The sequence below is a fragment of the Mytilus galloprovincialis genome, chromosome 9 (genome assembly GCF_965363235.1).
Source record: "Mytilus galloprovincialis chromosome 9, xbMytGall1.hap1.1, whole genome shotgun sequence".
In the NCBI taxonomy this organism is placed as follows: domain Eukaryota; kingdom Metazoa; phylum Mollusca; class Bivalvia; order Mytilida; family Mytilidae; genus Mytilus; species Mytilus galloprovincialis.
This window is the reverse complement of record NC_134846.1, coordinates 91532300-91545577: the sequence shown is the minus strand read 5'-3', so window position 1 is coordinate 91545577 and position 13278 is coordinate 91532300. Positions and strand designations below refer to the sequence as shown.

The window sequence follows — 13278 nt, the reverse complement described above, 5'->3', positions numbered from 1 at the left end:
TACCTCTTCCTCTGGTATCATTGCCCACGTGGAGAATCTCTTCGTTTGGCCAGCCGGCAATAGTTCATTTTCGAATTTGTGATATACCAGGGTACCCCCCTTATCCTTTTCTGACTAACTCGTACGGGTCTAGGGCATAAGTGCTATGGGCCATTTTAGAGGCAATACCAACCTCTACCTCTGGTATAATGGTCGATGTGGAGAATCTCTTAGTTTGGCCAGCCGGCAATAGTTCAGTTCGAATTCGTTGTATCCGGGATACCATATCCCCCCTTTGAACCCTCTACTGACAAACTCGTACGGGTCTAGGGTATAAGTGCTATGGGCCATTTTAAAGGCAATAAGTACCTCTTCCTCTGGTATCATTGCCCACGTGGAGAATCTCTTCGTTTGGCCAGCCGGCAATAGTTCATTTTCGAATTTGTGATATACCAGGGTACCCCCCTTATCCTTTTCTGACTAACTCGTACGGGTCTAGGGCATAAGTGCTATGGGCCATTTTAGAGGCAATACCAACCTCTACCTCTGGTATAATGGTCGATGTGGAGAATCTCTTAGTTTGGCCAGCCGGCAATAGTTCAGTTCGAATTCGTTGTATCCGGGATACCATATTCCCCTTTGAACCCTCTACTGACAAAGTCGTACGGGTCTAGGGTATAAGTGCTATGGGCCATTTTAAAGGCAATTAGTACCTCTTCCTCTGGTATCATTGCCCACGTGGAGAATCTCTTCGTTTGGCCAGCCGGCAATAGTTCATTTTCGAATTTGTGATATACCAGGGTACCCCCCTTATCCTTTTCTGACTAACTCGTACGGGTCTAGGGCATAAGTGCTATGGGCCATTTTAGAGGCAATACCAACCTCTACCTCTGGTATAATGGTCGATGTGGAGAATCTCTTAGTTTGGCCAGCCGGCAATAGTTCAGTTCGAATTCGTTGTATCCGGGATACCATATCCCCACTTTGAACCCTCTACTGACAAACTCGTACGGGTCTAGGGTATAAGTGCTATGGGCTATTTAAAGGCAATAAGTACCTCTTCCTCTGGTATCATTGCCCACGTGGAGAATCTCTTCGTTTGGCCAGCCGGCAATAGTTCATTTTCGAATTTGTGATATACCAGGGTACCCCCCTTATCCTTTTCTGACTAACTCGTACGGGTCTAGGGCATAAGTGCTATGGGCCATTTTAGAGGCAATACCAACCTCTACCTCTGGTATAATGGTCGTTGTGGAGAATCTCTTAGTTTGGCCAGCCGGCAATAGTTCAGTTCGAATTCGTTGTATCCGGGATACCATATTCCCCTTTAAACCCTCTACTGACAAACTCGTACGGGTCTAGGGTATAAGTGCTATGGGCCATTTTAAAGGCAATAAGTACCTCTTCCTCTGGTATCATTGCCCACGTGGAGAATCTCTTCGTTTGGCCAGCCGGCAATAGTTCATTTTCGAATTTGTGATATACCAGGGTACCCCCCTTATCCTTTTCTGACTAACTCGTACGGGTCTAGGGCATAAGTGCTATGGGCCATTTTAGAGGCAATACCAACCTCTACCTCTGGTATAATGGTCGATGTGGAGAATCTCTTAGTTTGGCCAGCCGGCAATAGTTCAGTTCGAATTCGTTGTATCCGGGATACCATATCACCCCTTTGAACCCTCTACTGACAAATTCGTACGGGTCTAGGGTATAAGTGCTATGGGCTATTTAAAGGCAATAAGTACCTCTTCCTCTGGTATCATTGCCCACGTGGAGAATCTCTTCGTTTGGCCAGCCGGCAATAGTTCATTTTCGAATTTGTGATATACCAGGGTACCCCCCTTATCCTTTTCTGACTAACTCGTACGGGTCTAGGGCATAAGTGCTATGGGCCATTTTAGAGGCAATACCAACCTCTACCTCTGGTATAATGGTCGTTGTGGAGAATCTCTTAGTTTGGCCAGCCGGCAATAGTTCAGTTCGAATTCGTTGTATCCGGGATACCATATTCCCCTTTGAACCCTCTACTGACAAACTCGTACGGGTCTAGGGTATAAGTGCTATGGGCCATTTTAAAGGCAATAAGTACCTCTTCCTCTGGTATCATTGCCCACGTGGAGAATCTCTTCGTTTGGCCAGCCGGCAATAGTTCATTTTCGAATTTGTGATATACCAGGGTACCCCCCTTATCCTTTTCTGACTAACTCGTACGGGTCTAGGGCATAAGTGCTATGGGCCATTTTAGAGGCAATACCAACCTCTACCTCTGGTATAATGGTCGATGTGGAGAATCTCTTAGTTTGGCCAGCCGGCAATAGTTCAGTTCGAATTCGTTGTATCCGGGATACCATATCCCCACTTTGAACCCTCTACTGACAAACTCGTACTGGTCTAGGGTATAAGTGCTATGGGCTATTTAAAGGCAATAAGTACCTCTTCCTCTGGTATCATTGCCCACGTGGAGAATCTCTTCGTTTGGCCAGCCGGCAATAGTTCATTTTCGAATTTGTGATATACCAGGGTACCCCCCTTATCCTTTTCTGACTAACTCGTACGGGTCTAGGGCATAAGTGCTATGGGCCATTTTAGAGGCAATACCAACCTCTACCTCTGGTATAATGGTCGTTGTGGAGAATCTCTTAGTTTGGCCAGCCGGCAATAGTTCAGTTCGAATTCGTTGTATCCGGGATACCATATTCCCCTTTGAACCCTCTACTGACAAACTCGTACGGGTCTAGGGTATAAGTGCTATGGGCCATTTTAAAGGCAATAAGTACCTCTTCCTCTGGTATCATTGCCCACGTGGAGAATCTCTTCGTTTGGCCAGCCGGCAATAGTTCATTTTCGAAATTGTGATATACCAGGGTACCCCCCTTATCCTTTTCTGACTAACTCGTACGGGTCTAGGGCATAAGTGCTATGGGCCATTTTAGAGGCAATACCAACCTCTACCTCTGGTATAATGGTCGATGTGGAGAATCTCTTAGTTTGGCCAGCCGGCAATAGTTCAGTTCGAATTCGTTGTATCCGGGATACCATATCCCCACTTTGAACCCTCTACTGACAAACTCGTACGGGTCTAGGGTATAAGTGCTATGGGCTATTTAAAGGCAATAAGTACCTCTTCTTCTGGTATCATTGCCCACGTGGAGAATCTCTTCGTTTGGCCAGCCGGCAATAGTTCATTTTCGAATTTGTGATATACCAGGGTACCCCCCTTATCCTTTTCTGACTAACTCGTACGGGTCTAGGGCATAAGTGCTATGGGCCATTTTAGAGGCAATACCAACCTCTACCTCTGGTATAATGGTCGTTGTGGAGAATCTCTTAGTTTGGCCAGCCGGCAATAGTTCAGTTCGAATTCGTTGTATCCGGGATACCATATTCCCCTTTGAACCCTCTACTGACAAACTCGTACGGGTCTAGGGTATAAGTGCTATGGGCCATTTTAAAGGCAATAAGTACCTCTTCCTCTGGTATCATTGCCCACGTGGAGAATCTCTTCGTTTGGTCAGCCGGCAATAGTTCATTTTCGAATTTGTGATATACCAGGGTACCCCCCTTATCCTTTTCTGACTAACTCGTACGGGTCTAGGGCATAAGTGCTATGGGCCATTTTAGAGGCAATACCAACCTCTACCTCTGGTATAATGGTCGATGTGGAGAATCTCTTAGTTTGGCCAGCCGGCAATAGTTCAGTTCGAATTCGTTGTATCCGGGATACCATATCCCCACTTTGAACCCTCTACTGACAAACTCGTACGGGTCTAGGGTATAAGTGCTATGGGCTATTTAAAGGCAATAAGTACCTCTTCCTCTGGTATCATTGCCCACGTGGAGAATCTCTTCGTTTGGCCAGCCGGCAATAGTTCATTTTCGAATTTGTGATATACCAGGGTACCCCCCTTATCCTTTTCTGACTAACTCGTACGGGTCTAGGGCATAAGTGCTATGGGCCATTTTAGAGGCAATACCAACCTCTACCTCTGGTATAATGGTCGTTGTGGAGAATCTCTTAGTTTGGCCAGCCGGCAATAGTTCAGTTCGAATTCGTTGTATCCGGGATACCATATTCCCCTTTGAACCCTCTACTGACAAACTCGTACGGGTCTAGGGTATAAGTGCTCTGGGCCATTTTAAAGGCAATAAGTACCTCTTCCTCTGGTATCATTGCCCACGTGGAGAATCTCTTCGTTTGGCCAGCCGGCAATAGTTCATTTTCGAATTTGTGATATACCAGGGTACCCCCCTTATCCTTTTCTGACTAACTCGTACGGGTCTAGGGCATAAGTGCTATGGGCCATTTTAGAGGCAATACCAACCTCTACCTCTGGTATAATGGTCGATGTGGAGAATCTCTTAGTTTGGCCAGCCGGCAATAGTTCAGTTCGAATTCGTTGTATCCGGGATACCATATCCCCACTTTGAACCCTCTACTGACAAACTCGTACGGGTCTAGGGTATAAGTGCTATGGGCTATTTAAAGGCAATAAGTACCTCTTCCTCTGGTATCATTGCCCACGTGGAGAATCTCTTCGTTTGGCCAGCCGGCAATAGTTCATTTTCGAATTTGTGATATACCAGGGTACCCCCCTTATCCTTTTCTGACTAACTCGTACGGGTCTAGGGCATAAGTGCTATGGGCCATTTTAGAGGCAATACCAACCTCTACCTCTGGTATAATGGTCGTTGTGGAGAATCTCTTAGTTTGGCCAGCCGGCAATAGTTCAGTTCGAATTCGTTGTATCCGGGATACCATATTCCCCTTTGAACCCTCTACTGACAAACTCGTACGGGTCTAGGGTATAAGTGATATGGGCCATTTTAAAGGCAATAAGTACCTCTTCCTCTGGTATCATTGCCCACGTGGGGAATCTCTTCGTTTGGCCAGCCGGCAATAGTTCATTTTCGAATTTGTGATATACCAGGGTACCCCCCTTATCCTTTTCTGACTAACTCGTACGGGTCTAGGGCATAAGTGCTATGGGCCATTTTAGAGGCAATACCAACCTCTACCTCTGGTATAATGGTCGATGTGGAGAATCTCTTAGTTTGGCCAGCCGGCAATAGTTCAGTTCGAATTCGTTGTATCCGGGATACCATATCCCCACTTTGAACCCTCTACTGACAAACTCGTACGGGTCTAGGGTATAAGTGCTATGGGCTATTTAAAGGCAATAAGTACCTCTTCCTCTGGTATCATTGCCCACGTGGAGAATCTCTTCGTTTGGCCAGCCGGCAATAGTTCATTTTCGAATTTGTGATATACCAGGGTACCCCCCTTATCCTTTTCTGACTAACTCGTACGGGTCTAGGGCATAAGTGCTATGGGCCATTTTAGAGGCAATACCAACCTCTACCTCTGGTATAATGGTCGTTGTGGAGAATCTCTTAGTTTGGCCAGCCGGCAATAGTTCAGTTCGAATTCGTTGTATCCGGGATACCATATTCCCCTTTGAACCCTCTACTGACAAACTCGTACGGGTCTAGGGTATAAGTGCTATGGGCCATTTTAAAGGCAATAAGTACCTCTTCCTCTGGTATCATTGCCCACGTGGAGAATCTCTTCGTTTGGCCAGCCGGCAATAGTTCATTTTCGAATTTGTGATATACCAGGGTACCCCCCTTATCCTTTTCTGACTAACTCGTACGGGTCTAGGGCATAAGTGCTATGGGCCATTTTAGAGGCAATACCAACCTCTACCTCTGGTATAATGGTCGATGTGGAGAATCTCTTAGTTTGGCCAGCCGGCAATAGTTCAGTTCGAATTCGTTGTATCCGGGATACCATATCCCCACTTTGAACCCTCTACTGACAAACTCGTACGGGTCTAGGGTATAAGTGCTATGGGCTATTTAAAGGCAATAAGTACCTCTTCCTCTGGTATCATTGCCCACGTGGAGAATCTCTTCGTTTGGCCAGCCGGCAATAGTTCATTTTCGAATTTGTGATATACCAGGGTACCCCCCTTATCCTTTTCTGACTAACTCGTACGGGTCTAGGGCATAAGTGCTATGGGCCATTTTAGAGGCAATACCAACCTCTACCTCTGGTATAATGGTCGTTGTGGAGAATCTCTTAGTTTGGCCAGCCGGCAATAGTTCAGTTCGAATTCGTTGTATCCGGGATACCATATTCCCCTTTGAACCCTCTACTGACAAACTCGTACGGGTCTAGGGTATAAGTGCTATGGGCCATTTTAAAGGCAATAAGTACCTCTTCCTCTGGTATCATTGCCCACGTGGAGAATCTCTTCGTTTGGCCAGCCGGCAATAGTTCATTTTCGAATTTGTGATATACCAGGGTACCCCCCTTATCCTTTTCTGACTAACTCGTACGGGTCTAGGGCATAAGTGCTATGGGCCATTTTAGAGGCAATACCAACCTCTACCTCTGGTATAATGGTCGATGTGGAGAATCTCTTAGTTTGGCCAGCCGGCAATAGTTCAGTTCGAATTCGTTGTATCCGGGATACCATATCCCCACTTTGAACCCTCTACTGACAAACTCGTACGGGTCTAGGGTATAAGTGCTATGGGCTATTTAAAGGCAATAAGTACCTCTTCCTCTGGTATCATTGCCCACGTGGAGAATCTCTTCGTTTGGCCAGCCGGCAATAGTTCATTTTCGAATTTGTGATATACCAGGGTACCCCCCTTATCCTTTTCTGACTAACTCGTACGGGTCTAGGGCATAAGTGCTATGGGCCATTTTAGAGGCAATACCAACCTCTACCTCTGGTATAATGGTCGTTGTGGAGAATCTCTTAGTTTGGCCAGCCGGCAATAGTTCAGTTCGAATTCGTTGTATCCGGGATACCATATTCCCCTTTGAACCCTCTACTGACAAACTCGTACGGGTCTAGGGTATAAGTGCTATGGGCCATTTTAAAGGCAATAAGTACCTCTTCCTCTGGTATCATTGCCCACGTGGAGAATCTCTTCGTTTGGCCAGCCGGCAATAGTTCATTTTCGAATTTGTGATATACCAGGGTACCCCCCTTATCCTTTTCTGACTAACTCGTACGGGTCTAGGGCATAAGTGCTATGGGCCATTTTAGAGGCAATACCAACCTCTACCTCTGGTATAATGGTCGATGTGGAGAATCTCTTAGTTTGGCCAGCCGGCAATAGTTCAGTTCGAATTCGTTGTATCCGGGATACCATATCCCCACTTTGAACCCTCTACTGACAAACTCGTACGGGTCTAGGGTATAAGTGCTATGGGCTATTTAAAGGCAATAAGTACCTCTTCCTCTGGTATCATTGCCCACGTGGAGAATCTCTTCGTTTGGCCAGCCGGCAATAGTTCATTTTCGAATTTGTGATATACCAGGGTACCCCCCTTATCCTTTTCTGACTAACTCGTACGGGTCTAGGGCATAAGTGCTATGGGCCATTTTAGAGGCAATACCAACCTCTACCTCTGGTATAATGGTCGTTGTGGAGAATCTCTTAGTTTGGCCAGCCGGCAATAGTTCAGTTCGAATTCGTTGTATCCGGGATACCATATTCCCCTTTGAACCCTCTACTGACAAACTCGTACGGGTCTAGGGTATAAGTGCTATGGGCCATTTTAAAGGCAATAAGTACCTCTTCCTCTGGTATCATTGCCCACGTGGAGAATCTCTTCGTTTGGCCAGCCGGCAATAGTTCATTTTCGAATTTGTGATATACCAGGGTACCCCCCTTATCCTTTTCTGACTAACTCGTACGGGTCTAGGGCATAAGTGCTATGGGCCATTTTAGAGGCAATACCAACCTCTACCTCTGGTATAATGGTCGATGTGGAGAATCTCTTAGTTTGGCCAGCCGGCAATAGTTCAGTTCGAATTCGTTGTATCCGGGATACCATATCCCCACTTTGAACCCTCTACTGACAAACTCGTACGGGTCTAGGGTATAAGTGCTATGGGCTATTTAAAGGCAATAAGTACCTCTTCCTCTGGTATCATTGCCCACGTGGAGAATCTCTTCGTTTGGCCAGCCGGCAATAGTTCATTTTCGAATTTGTGATATACCAGGGTACCCCCCTTATCCTTTTCTGACTAACTCGTACGGGTCTAGGGCATAAGTGCTATGGGCCATTTTAGAGGCAATACCAACCTCTACCTCTGGTATAATGGTCGTTGTGGAGAATCTCTTAGTTTGGCCAGCCGGCAATAGTTCAGTTCGAATTCGTTGTATCCGGGATACCATATTCCCCTTTGAACCCTCTACTGACAAACTCGTACGGGTCTAGGGTATAAGTGCTATGGGCCATTTTAAAGGCAATAAGTACCTCTTCCTCTGGTATCATTGCCCACGTGGAGAATCTCTTCGTTTGGCCAGCCGGCAATAGTTCATTTTCGAATTTGTGATATACCAGGGTACCCCCCTTATCCTTTTCTGACTAACTCGTACGGGTCTAGGGCATAAGTGCTATGGGCCATTTTAGAGGCAATACCAACCTCTACCTCTGGTATAATGGTCGATGTGGAGAATCTCTTAGTTTGGCCAGCCGGCAATAGTTCAGTTCGAATTCGTTGTATCCGGGATACCATATCCCCACTTTGAACCCTCTACTGACAAACTCGTACGGGTCTAGGGTATAAGTGCTATGGGCTATTTAAAGGCAATAAGTACCTCTTCCTCTGGTATCATTGCCCACGTGGAGAATCTCTTCGTTTGGCCAGCCGGCAATAGTTCATTTTCGAATTTGTGATATACCAGGGTACCCCCCTTATCCTTTTCTGACTAACTCGTACGGGTCTAGGGCATAAGTGCTATGGGCCATTTTAGAGGCAATTAAATGGACTGGTAATGTTGAGATTAAAGACTCTTATTGATCTCCGTAATTTTGAAGAATTATGTCATTGAAATAGTAATTGACAGTTTCTATTTTTCTGTTTATTATATTCCTTCAATAAACTATGTTTCTTGTTTTTCTGATCTTTTTAATTGTGTGATATTATCGTATGTATTGTATATTTTAGTTTTAGAATTGGACTATATTTGTAGACAACGAACAGATTATGGAATGCCCATATGACAATTAATTCCATTTAATTACCCTATATTTAATCATCTTGTTTTAATTACTATAGTTTACATTGATTCAATAATAACAACATTTTAATGTTCATAATTGTTTTGTGTTGTGTGAGGCAATGCAATTAAACTTTTCATTTACTTTCATTTTAAATGACGCGGACCTTGCAGAAGACACCTATTGGCTTACTATTTCCTAATTACTTTATATTGCTATAAATAGCATAACCATATTGGATATTAACAGCAAAAGTTATTTTATTGTCACAATCTAATAACTACCCAAAACATTTCATCGAACGCGGTTTTGATCTCATGAATATTATTGACGGCTAGCCTCATGAATATTAACGCCGGCTAGATCCACACTAGTCTTTGCTTTAGTACCAATAAGCGCAAACTGCATTTCTTCTGCCACAACAATCAACACATAACACAAAAACTATTATTAAACAATGTCAAAAAATATATTTAGAAAACATGATACTGACATTTTAAAATCTTGCCATTTTTATACATTAACTGTTTACAAATCCTAGAATAGTGCTACATGATCTCTATTTCGCACACAAATAAGAATTTTACCTTCTAGTTGCTGTAAAGAGTGGCGAGAAAGATACCAAAATAATATGCACAAACAAACTAAAAATCCTTTAACTTTTGTTTATTCGAAACTCGAAAACGAAACGTTCTTCTCCATAGCAATAGTATAGTCCATGTATCTTTTATGATTGTTATTACCATTTACCATTGTATCTTTAACCTTTTTATAGCAGTCTCATCTGTATGAAGAGAATGTGTATCGATTATATGCATTTCGAACATTTGAACAAAATAGTTTCTTACCTAGATTGCCTTTCAATTCTGCAATTTTTTCGTCAACACATTTACATGCGGATCTACACTGGGCAGCATTTGAGGAGTGGTTGCATACCAATATGACAAGGAGATACACGTATACGCTTGTAGGTTTAATCATAATGTGACACACTAAAAATAAACTGTTAAATCATCATAACGCACAAGAATATTTCGACTAAACATATGTCTGAATCTTATATAATGAATTTAATAGTTTTTAGATAGTTACCCAGGTCAAATCTAAATTATGTACCTCAAATAACCAGGTCAAATATAAATAGTTACCTCAAATAGCCAGGTCAAATCTAAATATTTCATGAACCATAAACAGATTGTTACTCTTATGGCCATCATTATACTATGTTTATATTAAGAAAGAAAAATACTTAAAATATGCAAGTTTGTCGATATTGTCAAGGATTATTAATTTAATATTTTTGTCATTTAAAAGAGACTAAATGAAGAACAGATTATGCCTTTTTCTTCTTTAAATGGTCATTTGTCAAGGGAAATTTAAGCAGTTATCCTCATACTCGTATAAGTATAGTTTTTCTAAAACGTCATCAACTTTACCTTTTCGGCATAATTTGAAGATAGAATTTTAATCTTTTTTGGTAGTACCATTTATAAACACAAAAGTGACCGAAATAACACAGAAACTAACAACTATAGGTCACCATACGGCCTTCAGCAATGAGCAAAGTCCATCATGCATTGTCAGTTTTAAAAGACCTATAAATTACAATGTAAAACAATTCAAACAAGAAAACTAACGACATAATTTATTAGGATCCCATCCCTGGAACAGTGGTGTAACAGAACAACATATGAACGAACTATACAAATCAGTGGAAAAGGCTTAACTCATTAGATGAATACAAATAGAAAAACATCTTTCAAAATCACAGAGTGGCCGTGGCCGGGTACTGGTACATCCTAACAACAGAATGCAGTGAGTATATAGTACCGGCAGATACTGACAGATACATTTTTGTTTTTCAAAGCCATTAACAACTACAATGTAATTAAGAAGTTATTTGTTTAAGACTATATTCTTACCAAGATTTCTGTCAATGTTGATAGAGACCACACTGGAAAAAAATGCACCACTATTATTCTGTGTAACAAATTGTCATTTGCGTCAACAACATTGCCAATACAATTTCTCTTGCAAAATATTTAGTATAATAGTCCCAGCTTGCATGTAAAAAAATCACGGGTATTATTCAATCTGTGTAACAGATTGTCATTGCTGAGTCAACAATATTGATTTCTCTTGCAAAATATTTAGTATAATAGTCCCAGCTTACATGTAAAAAAATCACGGACATTATTCAATCTGTGTAACAGATTGTCATTGCTGAGTCAACAATATTGATTTCTCTTGCATTTAATGTTTTACGTCTTTTGAATTTCACAAGTGTTAGAAAAATTGATTTCTTGTCCAATAATACCGTGTGTGGCAATTGTTTTTCTGTTTTTTAAAACATGCATGTTTTGGAGTGTCAACAACTCGTTGGAAGTACTTGAAAGATTGCATGCCCATATTGGTACCGGTGATTTTGAATCTGTTCACAGTTTTGATTTTTCTACACTATATACCACATTGTCTCACATTCTCATTAAGTCAAAATTCATACACCTAATCAAATGGGCATTTAAAAAGTCAGAATATATGTTCAAACTCTTTTAGGGCATTTTTAGTAGCAATTAACATAACAACTATGTCCATTGAACATGCTTTGATACTATTTCTGCCCTTGATTTTTACTAAACAACATTTGTGATCGCTTTGGAGATTCCGTATATGGCCAGGTTGTCGGAATTCCAATGGGGACTTATTGTGCACCACTTATTGCAGAATTGATATTGTATTGTTATGAGTTACAATTTATGACAAAAATCAGCAAAGACCTATTAAAACAACATCTGATACACAAATTTAATAATACTTTTAGATATTGAAGTCTGGAATGTCAGTTAACTGCTAGTAGTCTGATGTTATTTTTGTATTATTGTCATTTCGTTTTTTTTTCTTTGGTTACATCTACTGACATCAGACTCGAGCTTCTCTTGAACTGAATTTTAATGTGCGTATTATTATGCGTTTACTTTTCTGCATTGGCTAGAGTTATAGGGGGAGAGTTGAGATCTCATAAACATGTCCAAACCCGCCGCATTTGTGCGCCTGTCCCAAGTCAGGAACCTCTGGCCTTTTTTAGTCTTGTTTTATTTTGAAATTTAGTTTCTTATGTACAATTTGGAGTTTAGTATGGCGTTCATTATCACTGAACTAGTATATATATTTGTTTAGGAGCCAGCTGAAGGACGCCTCCGGTTGCGGGAATTTCTTGCTGCATTGAAGACCTGTTGGTGACCTTCTGCTGTTGTTTTCTCTATGGTCGGGTTGTTTTCTCTTTGACACATACCAAATTTCCCTTTTCCATTTTATGTTGTTTATATTTACACGGTTGTCTTTCCATGTGACAAAAATGCCTTTTAAGTATAATTAAGTATTTGCAGTTTATTGTTGAACTCTAATCCATAATAAACTACCCATTTGAACAATGCGTTATCGAAAACTACATGGAAAATCATCCTTTTATCCTTGGTCGTTATGAGACGCATTAATTGTTGCTAGGGTGCTCTCCTCGATGTCCGCGCTCTTTTTATATAAAGACACTCAAGCATTGTGCAAGTTTGCTCATTTGTTATTGTTGATGGACATACATCGGAGAGTGAATACCATCAAATCAAGAAGTTATAAATAGGAAGTATGAGTTGAAAGCGTGTGGTTTTGAATCAAGTGGTTAAGAAGTCATTACGATTGTTGCAGGCTCCCGGTTTGTGTCGAAACTGTAATTTCCCTCGAGTGTGGTCGCAGCCACTCGAACAGGTAGCTTGTAATAACATGGTGAGTTAGGTGCTCCGGAGACTATGTGTTTCAAAACTAGTTGTCTCAGGAACTATGTGCCTCAGAGACTAATCGTTACAGAATTAGGTGTTTCGGAAACTGGGTGTCTCAGAACTAGGTGTTTCGGATACTGGGTTTCTCAGAACTAGGTGTTTCGGAAACTGGGTGTCTCAGAACTAGGTGTTTCGGAAACTGGGTGTCTCAGAACTAGGTGTTCCGGAAACTGGGTGTCTCAGAACTAGGTGTTTTATGAACCTAGCATTTGTGAAGCTTGTTATAATTTAAAAGTTGGTTGAATGGTAATGATATAATTGTTGATAAAATCAGTTGTTAGGACCTCGGAGACAATGACATGATTAAGGATAAATTGAGGTTATAGTTTTTTTGTTATTACGTCTTTTTGATACAAAGTTATTAGTGTAAATATTGTTGTTTCTTTAATTAGTTTCAAAGTTTAAACGGTGGTCTCGTAGTTTTCAGTAAATCCTTAAAAT

At 41.7% G+C, this 13278-nt stretch overlaps 2 protein-coding genes across 4 annotated transcripts in view; both read right to left on the bottom strand.

Moving 5' to 3' along the window:
• LOC143047106 (sialate:O-sulfotransferase 2-like) overlaps positions 1-11022 on the bottom strand; it is a 36820-nt gene extending 25798 nt beyond the window's left edge. For 2 of the 3 annotated variants that reach the window (XM_076220061.1, XM_076220063.1), the window contains exons 1-2: positions 10930-11022; positions 9856-9999 (exon numbers count right to left, since the gene is read on the bottom strand). In XM_076220061.1, coding sequence (XP_076076176.1) covers positions 9856-9988 — 133 coding nt within the window. In that variant the 5' untranslated portion in view covers positions 9989-9999; positions 10930-11022. Of the gene's footprint in view, positions 1-9855; positions 10011-10929 lie in introns of all 3 variants that reach the window. The other variant, XM_076220062.1, reaches the window with a different exon arrangement.
• Positions 1-13278, bottom strand: part of LOC143046352 (glutamate receptor-like) — a 244169-nt gene that overhangs the window by 86927 nt on the left and 143964 nt on the right. The gene's annotated exons all lie outside the window — the stretch shown is intronic.